The sequence below is a fragment of the Gopherus flavomarginatus genome, chromosome 2 (assembly GCF_025201925.1).
Source record: "Gopherus flavomarginatus isolate rGopFla2 chromosome 2, rGopFla2.mat.asm, whole genome shotgun sequence".
Taxonomy (NCBI): Eukaryota; Metazoa; Chordata; order Testudines; family Testudinidae; genus Gopherus; species Gopherus flavomarginatus.
In genome coordinates, this window is record NC_066618.1 from 57,969,553 (window position 1) to 57,989,178 (window position 19,626).

General features: G+C 41.8%; 1 protein-coding gene across 1 annotated transcript in view; it reads right to left on the minus strand.

The window, feature by feature from the left end:
- Positions 1 to 1,901: 1,901 nt before the first annotated feature.
- CRPPA (CDP-L-ribitol pyrophosphorylase A) overlaps positions 1,902 to 19,626 on the minus strand; it is a 215,580-nt gene continuing 197,855 nt past the window's right edge. Inside the window, exons 10-11 of the mRNA XM_050938694.1 lie at positions 5,260 to 5,361; positions 1,902 to 2,317 (exon numbers count right to left, since the gene is read on the minus strand). Of these exons, the coding sequence (XP_050794651.1) occupies positions 5,305 to 5,361 (57 nt within the window). The 3' untranslated portion in view covers positions 1,902 to 2,317; positions 5,260 to 5,304. The remainder of the gene's footprint in view (positions 2,318 to 5,259; positions 5,362 to 19,626) is intronic.

Here is a 19,626-nt window from a genome sequence, read left to right on the forward strand (position 1 = left end):
GGTATATGGAAATCTCTCAGTGGGCTGATTAAAGAGTTGCTTTAAAGCATGAAGATGTCAGTAAGAGCTTTTCCACTGACTTCTGTGGGCTTGGATAGGGCCCTCAAATAGTAGTCCATAATATTTATGGAAACAATAGAAGATAGTGGAATTATTTGTTTATTATTAATTAGCCCAGCAGCTGCAATTAGGATCAAGAGCCTGTTGTGCTAGCTGCTGTACAAATACATATGAAGACATGTTCCATACACTGAAGAGCTTACAATTTAAGAAAGAGAAGTAGGAACAACTTTAGCTTTGACTGGTGGTGACAAACAGACTTTACCCTTTACTGTCATCTTCTTTTAATCAAATGCCTCCTTAAACTGCCTCCCCCTTTCATCTAGATATGTTACACTTGGTGCTGGTATCACTTTTTCAGATAAGCCAGACAAGCCTATACTACTGAAGACCAGAGGCAGGCAGGCAACCTGTGCTGACAGGTTACACCAATGATAATAAGTATCACAACCACTATATATATATATATATATGTGTGTGTGTAGTGTTAGTATGATACATAATCCAAGAGAATCATACCATATTATAAACTTTATGTATGCAGCACTAGGAAAACCTCTTTGCAACCTTCTAATCCAAGTTTACTATTAGTGTGGTGATCCTTTTCTCCAGAGTTATTTTATAGCGTGAATATATTGTAGCAGCGGTTTGGCTGATCTGGTATGATGTGTACTTGTTGGCTTGGATTTTTTTCTATTCATTTTATAGGACAGGCTTTTGTATGTATTTAACAATAACACCACCTTTTAGATTTCTGCAGTGGCTGAGATAGTGTCTCAGGCAAAGACCTATAGGATTAAAATAAAAATAGAAAAGGGTTCAAAATGACATCATGTTTTATGCACTCAAGACGTGACCACAAATAACCTACAATAACCTTTAAAATTAGTTTTTTCCTGACTTCATAAAACAATATTTCATTTGGCAGGCGTTTGCTGGCAAGCACTTTGAACAGTTCTATTTGTTTTCTGTAACCAGGAAGACACAACCAGTGTTTTCACATAGGCTTCCTTCAGAACTGTGGTTTTGCCATTTTCTGCCTCTTTATTACTGCCTGCTGCTGTTGAATGTTTTTCTTTGGGATGTTTATTAAGAGCAAGACTCTGAATAAAACCACCCATCCATATAACAATACTAGTGGGTCTCTCCCACTGTAATACTGCTGTACTGAAAACACAGAAATTGATACTATGATCTAGAACGATCTGATTGCTTTATTCTGAAGTTATGTAACAACATACAACTGGGTACATGTGTGTTATGAGAAACTGGTGGAAATATGGACATATGTTCTTTGATGCATTAATCAAAACCAAGATTTAGAAATCCAGCATAATTTACAGTACTGTATGAACTGCAGAAAAAAGGTAATATCTAGTCATTGAACTGAAACACAAAATAAATAATAGGAGCTTGTTTTAAAGAAAATTAGGAATGTCACAAATAGTTTAATGCATTCCAATCTATAATTAGTTAATATTTTGAATTGCCACCAATGGTTGTCCCTATAATAAGAACCACAGATGGAAGGCTGTGTGTTTGATAGTGCCTTCTGTTAATAAACATGTTTGCATACCCATGGAGGAGGATGCTCTGAATTTCATTATTGCGAGCTCTGAGGCTGAGGGGAATTTCAGTATTAGCTGAGGAGGTGTCTCACTTTTGTGAGTGCTCTGGGTATTTTATTTTTTTAAATTTCACACAATATTTTTATTCACTACATTTTGAGATATTAAATAATTAGCATTTTCCAGTATAAATACCATAATATTGCAAACATTTCTCCAAAAATATTATACTTATGAAAAGAGGGGATATATTTAGTAAGGAATATCAAATCCATCCATTTACTAAGGATGAAAATTTCAGCTACTGTACACAGTTCTGACTTCCTAGTAATTTCTCTTTCTAATGTACAGTATGCAGCTTGAGCGAAAAAGGAAAGTTCCAATAATTAAACTTGCTCTATTGACCTAACCAAAATTAACTGGTTATGCAACAATGTAGCTGTCCATGTAAAAACAGGAAGTCAGATTTCCCCAAGTAATCCTTATTCACCATGAGAAAAACAGCTGGTGCTCTCCCTTTACATGCAAGCCAGTAGGGCATGGATAAAAGGATGTAAACTTCTGATATCCTCTTTTTTAAATGGGTGGGTTTTTTCCAATGGAAGTTTTCCAGAACTCAGTTCCTGAGAAGTAGGGCCCCAAGACAGTCTGGTCAAAATAGTTGGACTTATATCATTGTAAGGAGAAGGCTGTGAAAATGAACAAAGAAGCCACATCAGTGTAACACGAATAACACTCCCCCACCTCCAAAAAGAAAAATAATAAAGGAAACATATGCTTTTTTCCCCCCTAAGAAGGATTAATAAGAAAAATACTCCCTTAAAAGCAACAATATCCACCATTTTGGAATCAGAGCTTTTGTATCACTATTTTTCAGTAGTTATGCTACATTTCCCCCAGTCCACTGCTGGGATTTTTTATTTTTTATTTTGCTACGCATGCTCGCACATCTGCTCCACATGTGTGATCAGCGACTAGATTTTTTGAGCTGAACGTCCTGTTAAATGGACAGAGTGGGTAGATCAGTCCTTTGAGAGAAGAGAATCTGCCTCTGGTGGATTGCCGCCAAATGCAATGGTGTAATAAAGAAAAGAAATCTGCTTATTCGAATTGCTCTGAAATGAGCTGTGTCTTCTCCTAAAATACCATATGGTTATGATCCCTGGAGGCATAGTCCGTAACACCTAGGTCTGGCAGACTATGTTTGATGGCTGTAAATGTCTCTGCAGTCAGACTGTGGGGAATGCAAGATAATTAAAGAGAATGAGAGGTGAAACAATTGCACTCTTCTACCCTTTAACCAAGTGAAATCTCATTGTTACAGAGGAGGTGACTGATCATTTTGTTGTAATCGACAAATACATCTCTGCTATTATTTAAAAAACTGTCTCAGGCGTGAACTACAAAATAATATCTTGGTGCCCAATGCTCAGCGGGTATAAACTGGCCGAGAGCCACTGAACTGAGTGGAGTTATGCTGAGTGCACCAGCTGAGGATCTGTCTCTTTATGTTTTATTTTAAGTAGCAGGAGGAGATGCTTTGTAGTAAGATGTGTAAAAAAGACCAAATTATAGTGTGCAGTACATATGCAAGGCAAAATACAGGTTCCTTAATCAAATGTCTGCTAACAGATGTATAAAGTAACACGCGAAATTAACAGATGCTTCTCAGTTTTGGCCATTATACCAATAAATATCATAATCTCATGTGATCCATCAGCCGTGCTAAAGAGTCTGTGCAGAAGAATAAGGTTATTTTATGGTGTTGCATTAAAAATATAAAATAATATAATGTTTTTGTGAACTGTTCTGCTATTATCCTGTTCTAGGCAGAGAAGGAGAAAAAGGGATAGCTAGTTTTATAAGCAAAAAACACAGCATTGATATCACCAGTTCAATTCAATTAATCTATCTTATCATTCATCATAGCTGTAAAAGTGCAAACACCACTAGTCAGCTCTAGATAAACACAGTGTTTCATTTTAATTTTCTTTTAAAACTTTCAAATATATCTTGAACTGGGGTCAGTTTGTTTGGACAGGTACAAATCCTACCACTTTCTGAGGCAGGGCTTTGTGGGGGCCCTGCTTTTGGAAAGTGCCTAGCATTTGTGAGTGCTACTAAAATAATATTAATAACTGGTGATCATGATAGACATGAAGTTCAGTCAGCTTGCATTCTAATATAAATATGGCTTCACTGAGCTTTGAAATTGACCTTGAATTTTGCAAATTCAGAATGGCCATAAAAGATACACTGACTAAAGTTATAACAGAGTGATGTACATGCGTACAAAGCATTTTGCAGAGCTTACCTGATTGAGACTGATAACAGCTCTATGTGGTAGGTATTTAGGTAAGTAATTATTACAGTTGCCAAGAGGATGTCAATTATGTTTCATGGCAGCTTTCAAGGTTTTGACATTTGTTTTCATTCATTCAAAAATAAAATCTTTCTAATGTTTTCACAAAATGGTACTGGGTCAATATGTCCATTTTGGGATCGAAAACTGAAGCTTTTTGACTCTCTCTCACTCACCCTAGACCAAAAAATCATTGCTAATGAACATGCCCAAAGCCAAATTAGAAGTCAATATTAAAGCTGGGATAAGAACTTGGGAACTTGCTGATCCTAGTTCTGTGCTTAGGCTATTTGATCCTGACTCTCTAAAATAATTCCCATTCCTCAGACCTTTTCATAAAGTTTTTAATAACTGGGACTTTTTGATGTACTCTTATCATAATGAATTGATAAGGGGCTGGATCCAAAAACCAATGAAGTCAATGGGAGTTTTTCCACTATTTACAGTGGGTTTTAGATCAGGCCCAAGATGAGACTGGATCAAACTGCAGATTCATACGAGTGGAATAATGGTCTCCTGCATTGGTTGAGAATGATGGTTTCTGCCTTGCGAGTCCATTCAGTAGGTAAATTGGGTGTCATAAATAGCTGGCTAATGCGAGGAACAGAGGCTCTTTGAGAAACTCTGGACATAAAGTTTTCAGTCTTGGTCTAAATCAGTGTTTTGTTAATAATAATGTAACTGAGTAATACCCAGAGATGAGCAAAGCAGTTCAGATAAAGAACTGACTCAACTCACATCTTGAACTAAACCCCTTTAGTTGATGGTTTTCATTATTTTCCATTTCTCATGCTTGCATTCCTATCTATGCTCAGCCCTCTCACCTGGGTAGGGTTACACACATTTCTACCACTGCAGGAACATTCTTTCCCTTATACCTGAGCCCCACTGTTAATTGGCACACACTTGGTTCCTGCTGCTATGGAGACGCTGCAGTTCCACACACTCAGCATCCACAATAGAGTCTGTTCCTAACACCCTCCTCCAAGCCCTGTCAGAGTCTAAGTCAGAGGGCAAGAGAGGATTTTAAAAGGAAAGAGAGGGTGTTAGAACATGTTAATTAGGATAGAAATGATCTTATTTGGATTCCCTGATTTAGCAAATCATAGTTGGGACTAGGCATGCTGATGACGTCAGTCCACAAGACCATGATATAACCCTACTTGATACTAATTTTTTCAATGTTGAAAAAACACAAAACAAATGAAAACCAAGTAATCCCTTCTACAGTGTGATTCGGGTCAGTTGCTTAAAGCTAAATATTCTCACAGTTAAAAATCAGTTTCCATCTCTTCCATCCATGGACCTGGTGATTCAATGCCCATTGAAGTCAACAGGTGTCTTTCCATTGAGTTGAATGGAATCTTCATCCTGAAAAAGTTGCATGTATTTGAATTACTTGAATTTTCTTATTGCTTTCAAAATATATTTAATAATAATAATTAAATACTTAGCCCTGGGAGCACTTTTCATCTCTAACCTAACAGCACCTTAACAAGCTGGTTAATAAAATGTTACCTTCATTTCACAAATGGGAAAATTGATATAGAGAGAGGTTAAGTGGCTGAGCAAGGTAATGGCAGAGCCAGGAACAAAATCCATGTCTCTTGACTCAGTCTGCCCACTGCACGGTGATGTGCTAGTAGAGGCAAGCCTATGATAGAAAGAGCTTTAGAAAAAGGAGGTGAGGGGGAAGGGGGAAGGAGGAAAGCCTACAATGGTTTCTTAACTGCTCAGCAAATTTAGGTAAAAGATAATAGCTTAACAGACCTGGGGAGTGAAGACTTCTGTTAATCTGCCCACAGAAAATATACAGCAAAGGAACCAATAGAGCAAGATTCTCCATATTGTTTGGGCAGTGTGACTCTGTCTTAACCTCTGCTTTAAGAAAGTTCAGGCTCTGTGATCCTGGCCTCTGCACATTTGTTCTTGTCTCTGTGAATCCACCCTTCCCCTGCTCTTGTGTGCTTCAACATCTGGCTTACTGAGACTTAGGCTATTGTTATTGTTTTGAACAAGTCTGGGGAAGCAGCATCTTTTATTGCTCACCTGAAACCTGGTTTTAACTGTTAACATTTTAAAGAATAAGTTAACAGATTTGTTTTTCAAACTATACACAGAGAGAGAGAGAGAGAGAGAGAGAGAGAGTAGAAACATATAAACACATAAATGTATTTAACACAGATCAGGCGGCAGATTCCAATATTTCTTTGGTTTTATGTACCATCTTTTACTAATTTATCATTACTGTAGGCTGAAAGGCAGACTGTTTCTCAGGGAATGCAGAAGGACTTTTTTGCTCTCTTGGAATTTAGTAGAAAGATTCAGAACTTTAGCAACAGTTTGCTCTTTCAGTAAGTACAAAAAGGACATGAATGCTGCGCTCTTTTACACCAGCTAAATACGGAGAAATTACATGGCCTTCAACACAGTCAACTCTAATTATTCTCTGGAGCAGCTGGGATAAAACCTGACCTTAGGTTTTTTAATGCTGCCCATTTCTAGTTAGGAACTAAGACAATGCAGTTATAAAAGTTCAAAACCAGAATGAGATCTTTATACAGTATACATGGAAGATAGGGGCCAACCCATTAAAGAAGCTTCCTGGTGCTCCTTTACCAGGCCTCATTTACCTGCAGATAAATGGATGTTAAAAAAAATGTCATTTTTTTGCTTTTTCTTTGTCTGTCTGAAAAATGGAGATAACTGTCCTAAGCTACTTCTCAGGGTTGTTGTCACCATTAATGAATTAATGTTTTCATTAATGAACATTTGTAAAGTATCTTGGGATCATCAGATGAAAAATGTCACTTAAGTGCAATTGATAATTAAATCTTTTATTATGTGCTTCTTTGAGACAATACTAATAGTTTACCATGAAAAACTTAAATCTCCATGTCTCAGAAAGGTCAGAATAACTGGAAAGCAGGGAACTATCTGGCTAAAATATGTGAAATCTGAGAAAATTGTCTGAACAGTGTTGGGTGTCTTGAGAAATGGATGGGGAATGGATGTTCATCAACATTTACATTTCTATTTATCTATCATCTGATAGAATAAGAGCATTTTCAGCATACCCACCTAAATGTAGGTAATGTGTATAGACATAGTCATCTAAATTGGGCAGCAGGATCCTGCCTCACAGGGGCTTGTAGTTATCCAAATGAGGGATTTTGATATATGATTCAGGAGATAAACAATTAAGGGAGGGGGGGAAGGACATCTTAGTGGTTTGAGCATTAGCCTCCTGAACCCAGGGTTGTGAGTTCAATCCTTGAGGGGGCCATTTAGGAATTCAGGGATTGGTCCTGCTTTGAGCAGGGGGTTGTACTAGATGATCTCTTGAGGTCTCTTCCAACCCTAATAATCTAAGATTAAAGCCCACCATAGAGATACTTATGAAAATTAGGTTCCCACTAAAGGAGGCACAATCATTACTTACTACATTATTTTTTATACTGCTAACAGTCCTGTTTAAAACAAAATACTATGAGTGTAATGAACAATAGAGGGCAAGAGCATGAAAGAATAAGGACAACAGTGATAATTTGTTGGTTCAAAGACATTACTTATAAACTATATATATGCATGTGCGCACACACACACACACACACACACAAAAGTCAGTATGCTGATTGGAACAGCAGGATGTGGAGGGACCTTCCAGGGCTCTGTTACAGTTCCATAATTCTCTGGCTGGTCCTGGTAGAGTTTGGAAACTGGTAACAGTTACCAAAGAACCAGCTGGAGCTCTGGGGATGGGTGCAAGAGGCATACCCTGGCTCTACATTGCTAGGCACTCTCCTCTGCCAGGTGAGTCCTCAGGGGGGAAGATGCAGCATGTTTCTGCTTCTTTTTGTGCAGCTTGAGTGGCAAAAAGGGAAAGGTGAGGACCAGAGAATAAGCCCCAGAAACTATTAAATAAATATATATCAACAATCCCTGCTGGCCCTCTTTCTAGCAGTTAACCTATGATTACACGCCTTGTTTACATAGTATTACCACGAACTACATTTCAAAAAATCCATCTGATTAAAAATTGGCTGAACAGTGAACAGCCTTGTTCCTACAGACTTTGAATTCCATACAGCTACTGTATCAAACCTGGATTCCATTGCCAGCTAAATCCTTTAGTTAAGAATGCTGTTATAACAACATGATAGGTCCAATTTTTACCTACACTGGAGGCCCAAATCCTTCATTTGGATAGGCAATGGCCATGCCTTAATTCTCCTCTCCACACGGTTTTACTATATATAATTTATTCAATATGTTTCTTGCTCTCCAGGTTCCATCTCATTAACTACTTTTATTATATATATGGGACAATTTGATCATGTTGCTAAATGATTCAATAACATTAGAAAATGTATACTAGAGATATAAGTGGTGAATAAAAGGCAGGCACTGTAAAACATCTTCTGGAGTGCAAGGCTTTTAGCTGACTAGATTCCTGTTTCAAAGCTCCAAGGGGCTGTTCAGCAATCATTTATAATGTTATACTCCCTCTGCTGGACAAATGAGAAACTGAAGCAGACTTGGAAACTGGAAATGCATTTGTTTTAGAGATTCTTCATCCTTAGCCTTTTCTTTTCTTTTAAATGTTTAAACTGAGTGAGGCTGTGCACTAATAATTAAAAAAAACCAAGTATCCACTGGAATTTTATATTTATCCTTCAACAAAGAAAAAGACATCATAATCACTCCCTCACTTTCTCTTTCTCGCTCGCCTCCACTTCACAGTACCAAATGTTCCCTCTTTCCTGGCAGTTTCCTGCTCCAGTGACTCCGCAGCCACTGTTCCTAGAAGCAGAATCCTCCATGTTCTGGGTGCCTGTTTTCTGAGATCCCCTTCCCGCCAGCCACCTCATGCTGAGCTCCAGAATCTCCTGACCTATTTCCTCCTCCCTCATTCCACTAAAGGCTAAATTCACAAAGGGACTTAGGAGCCTAACTGCCACTTTAGGCACCCAAGTCCAACATTTAGGCAGCCTGGCATTCACAAAAGCTCCCCTGAGCTGCTGCCTATCCCAAAATGTAGGTGCCTAAATTTCCTAGGTACTACGTTTCCACCACTAAAGTCCCCTAAGTCCCTAAATTTCTGCCGGTGGGCTTGCACACTGCCGCCCATATCTTGATACCCTGGAGCAGCTCAATGCCTAGCTCCTGCCTAAGCCCTGGCAGGATTTACAGACTGAGCATTTCTCAACCTATCTCACAGGTTGTGTCCAATCTGATAGACCTGCTCTGAGTAGGCCTAATCCCCTCAAGAGACAACAGATGTGACAGTCCTGTTATTGGAATACTCACCCAGTCTGTGGGAGACCCAGGTTCAAATCCCCACCCTGAACTGGAGTAGGGACTTGAATCCAGGTCTCTCACCACCAGGCCATATAGTCACTGTCTCTCTGGTCTAATGATTATATAATGGTTCATACGCAGTGGAACTGTTCCAACAGGAGAGATTGACACAGCCCCACCTCAGAATAACCCTATATCTGACTGGTTAGGGCCCTCTGCTGGGAGGTGGAAGAGGTCAAATCCCTGCTCCAAATCAGGCAAAGCGGGGATATGAACTTGGGTCTCCTACATCCTAAGTAAGGGTTCTGATCACTGGGGTATTATGAGTAAGGTAGAGGGGTTTGTTCTCTGGTTTTGTGAAACACTGACTGACCTGGCGTAGATGCCCACATTCCTTTGATGGGCAGAGTTTTGGACACACCCCATTCTTGGCATTTCCAACCAGCTAGATAAGGAGTCTCCTCACTCAGCTTGCTACCTTCTCTGAAGCCCTAGTTTAGGCACCCAATTCTTCTGATGTACTGCATGGGGAACCTGGCTGCCTAACCTGGGGTTGTGGATTTCAGGAGGAGGCAAGGTGCCTAAAAGTTGGGTGTTGCAACCTCTAAGTCCCCCTTGTGAATTTAGCCCTAACTTTCTACCTCATCTCCGGGGAAGGACAGAGAATTAGAGAGGAAATCACAGCAAATAAGCCATTCCACTCCCACTCTGTGAGAGAACAACAGGTGGGGGGGGGGTGGAACACAAGTGTAATGTGATGCCCCTGAGTGGATCACTGACAGAGCAGATGGAAGCTGGCCTCTCGTTCTAAAAGCTTGTGCATCTACTGCCTGAGTTAAAACATTCAGCCTAGGCTCTAGCAGGCTCATCAACCTCAGTCGGTAGCCCAGCTGGAAGACAGAACACCACCCTGAGTGGGTGTGGGTTACCCACAAAATGGCAAGGATTGTTCCAGTCCAGAATTGGTGAGGTAGGTGAGCAAAGGTAATGGAGGGTGCAGTTAATCAGCATTTGCTGACTACCCGCGCTAACTATTGGATAAATACTGAAACTTTATCCCTTAAATTATGGCATGTTTTTAATCCGTTGTGTTTTCTCTACTACTGGTTTCTTTTTGGCACATCTTAGAGTGGTAAATTTAACATTCATACAAATTGGTTTGAACAAAATGTTCAGTGCTGTTTTACACACACAATGTGCCAGCTCTTTGCCGTTGTCTTCAAGGACCTCCACAATTTAGCTCCTACTTTTCTGCTTTAACCTCTTATGCGTCCCCATATGCTCTGCCCAAGCCATCCAACTGTCATAAATATTTGTACAGCACAAACCAGAAGTCTATTTTCATTGAAGAAAGCTTTCAAGAAAATATACTTGCCAACAGCAATGGAGTTAGTATGAATAATGATTGTGGGCCTGTCCAAGAGTGTTATCCTTTCAGTTCAGTTCATGTTCTTAGTGCAGAACACAACTATGAACATACCACCATTAACCTATTGCATTGCACAGTCATGTAAAAGACACCACTGGATAATTTTATGATGTTGACAAAACAACCAATTTACAAGCACTGCTAATATTTCAGATATATGAGCCATATCATCCACATTCTCTACAGTCACTGAAAAGCAAAATCCATACCAGAAAGGATTCAGCTAGGAATTCAAGGAGTTTCCAATATACACTACTAAATTGTTTTCAGCACTGAGGTATGTTGTAAATAATACTAAAAGTATTGACTGAGGATTGATGTAGTCCCATTTGAAACAGTACTATGTTAACATCCCCGAGGAACCTTTTAGCATGTGGCAGCTGTGTCTACACAGGGCAGTTTGAGCACTTTACAGTTTACATCCCTCTGGTGCACATTATGGCATGGTATAGACATGATATTTAGCAGAGCTGGGATGAGAGCCAGGATGCCTGGTTCACAGTCCTGTGTTTTAAATACCAGACCATGCCTCCTCACCTCATCACAGAAAAACTGCACCTTGTTGACCCCTGCAGACAAGCCAAATCAATATTTATACAGAAGGAGACAGTGTAGGCTAGTAGCTATGGTGCTGGACTTGGAGTTGGGAGACCTAGGTTCCGGTCACAGTGCTGTCACTTACTTGCTCTGTGATTCTGGTCATGTCATTGCCTTTCCCTATGCTTCTGTTTCCACCTCCACCCTGTGCCTCTCATGTCTATTTAGACTGTAAGGGCTTTGGGGCAGACACAATCTCTTACTCTGTTTGAACAGTGCCTGACACAATGGAGCCCTGATCTTCATTAGGTCCTCTAGTGCTACCATCATGCAAAATAATTAATAATGATTCATCAGTTTTTATTTAGCTTAAAATTATTTGTAATAATGCAGCACCGTGAGTCCCCAACAGAGTTTGCAGCCTCATTGCAATAGGCCAGGGCTTGGCAACCTTCAGCACATGGCCCACCAGGGTAATCCACTGGTGGGCTACAAGACATTGTGTTTACATTGACCGTCCATAGGCATGGCCCCCCGCAGCTCCCAGTGGCTGCAGTTTGCCTTTCTTGGCCAATGGGAGCTGCAGGAAGCAGCGGCCAGCAAGTCCCTGCGACCTGTGCTGCTTCCCACAGCTCCCAGTGGCCGGGAACAGTGAACCGCGGCCACTGGGAGCTGCAGGAGGCTGTGCCTGTGGACAGTCAATGTAAATAAAATATCCCACGGCCCAATGGCGGATTACCCTGATGGGCTGCATGCTGAAGGTTGCTGACCTCTGTGATAGGTGCTGAACACACACAGTAATAAGAAACCACGCCTGCCCCAAAGATCTTGCCAGACAAAATTGGCAAAGGGCATGAGAAAAAGTTTTATTATTCCCATTTTACAAATGGGAAACTGAGGTACGGACTAAGTATCCTGTCAAGGTAACACAGGAAGTCTGTAACAGAACCAAGATTTAAATCCTAGTCTCCCAAGTCACAATCCAGTGCCTTACACTTGAGATCCGCTCCTCCTTCTAGGTGGTCCCACATGCCTGGAATCCCCTCCCTGGCCTGAGCTGCATGCCTCTACCATCTCTGGCACTGTACAAACATACTGAAAAATCTATTTCCAAGATATTATAGCCTGTGGTTTCAATCCAGCAAAGCAAATAAATAGTCAAGAGGGACTTCTCACATGCTTTTTAGTGAGATATACGCTTAAATCTTTGCTGGATCAGGCCCTGAAATCATTTTCATATTCCCATTATTGTCATTTATTATTCCACTTCCAAGGAACCATTCTTATTTTTAAGGAATGATTAAAGAACTTCCTCTTAATTCATACACAAGCAATTTAGTTTATACTAATTTAGATTATTAATTTAATGATACTTTTATTTGTGTGAATGTGAGCAGCAATAATTGAATCTGACACACATTTTTCAAACTAATCATTAAGAAAATGAAATTTATAAGAAAAGCTCTATCCATAGCCCTACTTATTTGAAAGCAGTTTGGACAGTTATTTATATTCAAGATCTGCAATTTTCATTCAGCTTTGAATACTGCATGTATATGTTAACCAATAGACAGATAATTGCATTTGCAGTGACGTGCAAACTTGTGAAAAGTTAGTCATGCCATCAAACAGTACGTGTAATAATGTGCTTGTATTTCAGTACTCTGAACTACTCCTATGAATTAGACTATGTACAGTACAACCTTATTGTACTCTATAGCATTGCTTGTCAGTGGCGGGTGTGAGTAACAGAAGCCACAACAGCATTACTCCCCTGATGTACTGGTATTTACCTTAGGTAAATTGCATTAGCAGGAAAAACAACAGATCTTAATTTGACTGCACATACACAAGAAACAGAGTTAACTGCAGAGGGCATGAAAGAGCTGCTGAATGGTTATGCGTCTTACTTATAAAATATTCTTTCAACGGTGGCAGCTTCTACAATAAAGTTTAAATAAGACTGATTTCTTCTATATTGTCTGCCTAACATTCTACATTAGTTGTGAGTGATCCTCCAAGGAACAATATCCAATCTGGTTTTCTGTGTTTTCTGGAATCCCGCTCCCCCACAAGCACACACGAGAAATGTGACTCCAAAGATCACAAAGCACCAGATTTATACAATGATAAAGGTCATTTCTTAACGATAATCATGGTAGAAAATTCAAATTTATTTTGTTGCAGGGTTGAGTCTAATAAATATCTCGCTTTGTGGAAAATCTGTCCTGGTGGAGATTTCCACAACCCCCGCCCCTCCATAGATCAAACCTTTTCCCATCAATTAAGTACAATTGTGATAATTTAATATCAACTTATATTAATAAATTTCTCATTTAATGTCAATTTGAAAATTACCAATTTCTTGTGATAAATAGCATGGAATACCATTTGACTGCATGCAGCCCTCTGTATTGCAAGCTGTGTTTCTAAAGACACTCTGCTGCTCAGAAACCTTTCAGTGAACTCAGGCTCAGTTCAAGAAAGCCCAGGCAGATTTTTGCAAGAAATTACACCTATTTAAGCCGTTGGCTGTAAGCCATGCAGAACTCTATGGTTTCAACCCACATTCAGGCAAAACTTTGGCCAAGTTATTGGGGTTTGTTCAAGCCTGAAAAAAATGAAACTTGCACTGACAGAAGCTGAAAAAAGTCTGAATGAAACCCTGGGAACTGCAGAGAAACTGGCTCAAAGACTATACATGTCAGCCAAGATAATCCATTGTATACTAGCCAACAGATATTGCATTTACATTGCCCACCCACATGGACTGTTTGATTAACATATCTGGCAGCTTGTCACTACCCAATGGGCTAATAATATTACTGAGCATATTTTCCAGCACTCTCTGTAAACTATAGTTTACAGTAATGATTGTACTTTTCCTTTTTACATTTTAGTAACTGTGAATGATGCTGGATTGACAGCTCTGGAGCTGAATGCTTTCTTGTATTTTTTCAGTCTTGCCACATTGTCCAAACATGTACCCCATTTCTCACCAATGACCACATTCATGGAGTTGTGTTGCTAAGAGACAGATTGGGAATCAGTGATGTTTGAGATCAAGGTGATGATTTAAAGTCTTTGTGAAAGAGGATTGTCATAGTGAGCAATCACTGCACAGCCAAGCTATTCATCAGTAGTACTAGCCTTCTGATCAACTTTAGAAAGGATCTTTTTGCTAGAAATTCATAAGGCACCACCACTAGGTGGGGCTTTGCTGTCACTGTATTTTGTCTTTTTTGGTGTGGGAAATATACTCCAATATTGTGAAGTTTTGAACAAACCCTGCACTCTCAGTTTCTATTTGGCTGCCTACACAAAGACACACAAGGAAGGCTGGTGTTTTTTGAACAATAAGAGACTGGCTTTTGTGATGTACACTCAAGGCATTTTGAAGCTTTTGTTTAAATACATATCATAACAGAACTTCTTTGATCTGGTTTTAAACAACCACTCCCAAAATAGTTTACAGACATTCTCCTCCCACCCCCGCCATATTAGAACACAGTTCAGTCTCTGAGCATTTTGAGAGAGATTATTTTCATAGAAGACTTGCATTGTACACAGGGCATGGATGATTTCAGTGCCTATGTTTTAAATGTCGCATGTGTAGCCAAGGGCCTTGAGTTCAATAAATGTACATGAATTCACTACTTCTTTACTTACACACAGAAGCCATTCTGAAGGTCTGCATCAAAAACAGTATTATTTATAATCGTCCCCCCCAACAAATGGTGAAATACATGGGTGCTGCATAAACACACACCTCAGAACGTAGCAGAAGTGAAAACAGCCTAAATTAAACAGTGTGGTTACGTGTAAAGTTGACAGAACATGGCAGAAGGGAGTAGATGCAATACATACTTAAGGACCCAGGAAGCACTGATTTCAGTGGCTTTTGGATCAGGCTCTAGATGGAGTTTTGCTATGAAAAAAGGACTAACATGGCAGTGATTCCAAATCTGCTGTTTTTATACATGAACATTTTTCCAGTCGCCAGAGCCCTGGAAGCTCTCCCTGAATTCTGAGAGTCAAGCTGGGTTCTTTCTGGCTCATGCAATCTGGCTGCTTATTTGCCTAACTTTATTCACCCAAGTTTGCTTATTTTGGCCTATCTGACCTGGAAGGAGATCAGTTTCCATGTGACAGGGAGCTTGAGGCTTTTCTCAGTTAACTGGTGGGGCTCAGTGTTGCTCTTAGCAGTTATCCATGCAGGAAGTCTGTCCCTTCAGGCAGCTACTGCTTAAATGTGCTCAGCTACCAATGGAGCACAATGGAAGGGGAGGTGGTCTTTGGATGCTAATTCATGTAAAGTTTTTACAGTAGCTTAATATGCAAGGGATTACAGGTAGTTACCTGCATCTGGCTCGGTAGAGCCAAAGGCTGCAGCTACAGAAGTGACAGCTGCTCTCAGGCCCAGCTGTGAAGAGCACAGAGGAGCAGAAGAATGACTGCCTTAGTTCTTGATCCAGGCAGGCAAGGAAGGCATTTGTGTGCAAGCCCACAGCCTGGCTTTGGGGAGGAGGGAATGGATTGTCTCCTTCAACCATGATTGTCTGGGAAGAAAAGAATGATATTGACAAATAGGGAGAGACAGAAGAGAGACAAAGAGGAGGAGGAGAAGACAAAAGGAAGGGAGAAGAGGGAAAGAAACGTAACCCACACATCTCCTGGGTGTGGCATTCTGTCCCCTCTAGTGGCACAAAGACCACTTAGAGATTAATGAGTCTGCTCTACATCCTTAGATAAGTGCCATGTGCCTTTTAGCTCATGCAGTAGAGGCTCATGCATTTAGCTCTAGAGTCCCAGGTTTGATCTCGCCTGCACTGACAGACCCTGGGAGGTGTGTGGGTTACAGAAAGATAAGATTCAAAATGTGACAGAGTTGAGATATGATGATATAAAACAGAAGGAAAGAGGAAGTGCCACGAAAGAGGAAGAGATGAAGTGATGTGAAGAAGGAACAAGTAATTAAGAGAAATAAAATTAACTACCACGAAAGGGGAAACACACCTTCCACAGCTGCAGCCTGTGGCTCTACTGAGCCAGATGCAAGTAACTAACCATAATCCCTCACATATTAAGCTACTGTAAAAATTGTTTTATACTGTAAACACTTGACATGAATTAGCATCCAAAAAGGTTCTTTCCTGCAGCTCCTGCCATCTGGAGGAGCTTTCCTATATCTCGGTCTTACTGCCTCTCGCTCATAGCGATTGCCCCATCTATGCCTCTTCATTTCTCTCTCCATCTGCTTTCGTCTTTTATTTTATTGCTTTTATTTCTCTCTGTAACAGTGTTATTTAACTCTGTGAAACATTCTGATACTGAGAGTATGTGACAGATGATATAATAGATAAAATTGTGTTATATGGTTTAATTCATGTGGGGGATAAATGCATCAAGGAATGCCATGCCTCCTCAGTCGACTCTGCCATAAACTTATTTGCAAAACATGGACTCTGGAGTCAGCACTGGTACAGAAATTGCATTTTTCAGGCCCCAACTCAATTTACAAAAGCTATCATTATTAATTAACGTTCATATTGTGGGAGTGCCTAGAAGCCAGCAGGGTTGAGGCCCTATTGTGCAAGGCCAAATCTAAACTAAATCACAGTCCCAGCCCCAAAGAGCTTACACTCTAAAGGACAGAACAAGGGGGCTGAGGCGGGGGTTGAGGACATGGGGTAATAAAAATAAAAGACGGTTACTCACCTTTGTAACTGTTGTTCTTTGAGATGTGTTGCTCATATCCATTCCAATTAGGTGTGTGCGTGCCGCGTGAACGTTCGTCGGAAGATTTTTACCCTAGCAACACTTGGTGGGTCGGCTGAGTCGCCCCTTGGAGTGGCGCCGTTATGGCACCGGATATACACCCCTGCTGACCTAACGGCCCCTCAGTTCCTTCTTCCCGGCTACTCTGACCGAGGGGAAGGAGAGTGGGTTTGGAATGGATATGAGCAACACATCTCGAAGAACAACAGTTACAAAGGTGAGTAACCGTCTTTTCTTCTTTGAGTGCTTGCTCATATCGATTCCAGTTAGGTGACTCCCAAGCCTTACCTAGGCGATGGGGTCGAGTGAGATGTCGCAGAATGTAAAACTGCTGAGCCAAATGCTGCATCATCTCTGGACTGTTGTACCAATACGTAATGTGACGCAAAGGTGTGAATCGATGACCAAGTAGCTGCCCGACATATCTCCTGAATGGGAACATGGGCAGATGAAGCTTGAGCCCGAGTAGAATGAGTGGTGAGGTGGCTAGTCGGAACGTGAGCCAAATCATAGCAGGCATGGATGCAAGACGTCACCCAAGATGAAATTCGCTGGGAGGAGACCGGCTGGCCCTTCATCCAGTTTGCCACCGCTACGAACAGCTGAGGCGACTTTCGAAAGGGCTTTGTTCTTTTGATATTAAAGGCAAGAGCCCTGCAGACATCTAGGGAGTGCAGCTGTTGTTCCCGACACGATGAGTGCGGCTTCGGGAAGAAGACTGGAAGGAAGATGTCTTGATTGACATGAAAGGCGGACACCACCTTAAGGAGGAAGGCGGGGTGCGGTCGCAGCTGTACCTTGTCCTTATGAAACACCGTATACAGTGGGTCCGCTGTCAGGGCCTGAAGCTCGGATACTCGCCTTGCCGAAGTAATGGCGACAAGAAAGGCTGTCTTCTAGGAGAGGTACAGCAGCGAGCAGGCGGCTAGCGGTTCGAAAGGAGCACCCATAAGCTTGGCTAGAACCAGATTGAGGTCCCAGGTAGGGGTAGGGCGTCTAACCTGCGGGTACAAATGTTCCAAGCCTTTGAGGAACCTTGAAACCATGGGCTGAGAGAAGACTGATCGCCCATTCTCCCCTGGGTGGAAGGCGGAGATGGCTGCCAGATGTACTTTTATGGAAGAGACCGGTAGGCCGTGTTCTTTCAGGGACCAGAGGTAGTCCAGGACAGTAGGAACTGGTACCTGCATGGGGACAGCGTTACGTTGAGTGCACCAGCAGGAGAAACGCTTTCACTTAGCCAGATATGTCAACCTAGTGGAAGGCTTCCTACTGCTCAAGAGTACCTGTTTGACCGAGGCAAAGCAACGTAACTCGGACTGGCTTAACCAAGCAGCAACCATGCTGTGAGGTGAAGAGACTGTAGGTCTGGATGGTGAAATCTGCCGAAGTCCTGAGTTATGAGATCCGACCAGAGTGGTAGGGGAACTGGGTCTGCCACTGAGAGGTTGAACAACATGGTGTACCTGCCTCAGCCACGCTGGAGCGATCATGATCAGGTGGGCCCTGTCCCTGCGGAGCTTGAGGAGGACCCTGTGGACCAGCGGGAACGGTGGAAAGGCATAGAGTAGATGGTTCCTCCATGATATCAGGAATGTGTCTGAGAGGGAGCCCGGGGAGCGCCCCTGGAAGGAGCAGAACACTTGGCATTTTCTGTTCTCGCAGGAGGTGAAGAGGTCTATGTGGGCAAAACCTCACTTCCAGAAAACAGAATGGATAACGTCCGGATGAATCGACCACTCGTGAGACAGGAAGGATCTGCTGAGGTGATCCGCCAGAGTGTTCTGAACTCCTGGGAGAAAGGACGCTACCAGATCGATTGAGTGGTCTATGCAAAAGTCCCAGAGCTGGATGGATTCCTGACAAAGGAGGGAGAAGCGTGCTCCACCTTACTTGTTTACGTAAAACATGGCCGTTGTGTTGTCTGTGAACACTGAAACACAGCGGCCTTGGTGATGCTCTCGAAACACCTGGCACGCTAGACGAATCGCCCTCAGCTCCCGCACATTGATGTGTAAGGTTAGTTCTTGAGCTGACCAGAGGCCTTGAGTGCGGCGACCCTCGAGGTGGGCACCCCAACCCAGAGATCACGCATCCGTGGCTAGGGCCATCGAAGGTTGCGGTGGGTGGAATGGCATCCCTGCACAGACTAGAGTGGGGGTTAGCCACCAGGTTAGGAAGCCTAGAACATTCAGGGGAACAGTGAGTATCGAGTCTAGGCTGTCCCAGCCCAACCGGTATACCGAGGCAAGCCAGGTTTGGAATGGAAGGAAGCATAGCCTGGTGTGTTTGGTCACGAAGGTGCAGGCGTCCATGTGACCTACTAGGCTGAGACAAGTGCGAGCCGACGTTGTCGGGAAGGTTTGGAGGCCTTGAATAATTATAGCCATCACTTGAAAACAAGGCTGCGGCAGGCAGGCTCTGGCCAGAATGGAGTCCAGAATCACCCCAATGAAGTCTATTCTCTGCGTGGGTATCAGAGTAGACTTCTCTATGTTGATCATTAGGCCTAGGCTCCTAAATAAGTCTTTGATGATGTACAGGTGATGTCTCACTTGTGACTTGGAGGTCCCTTGAATGAGCCAATCGTT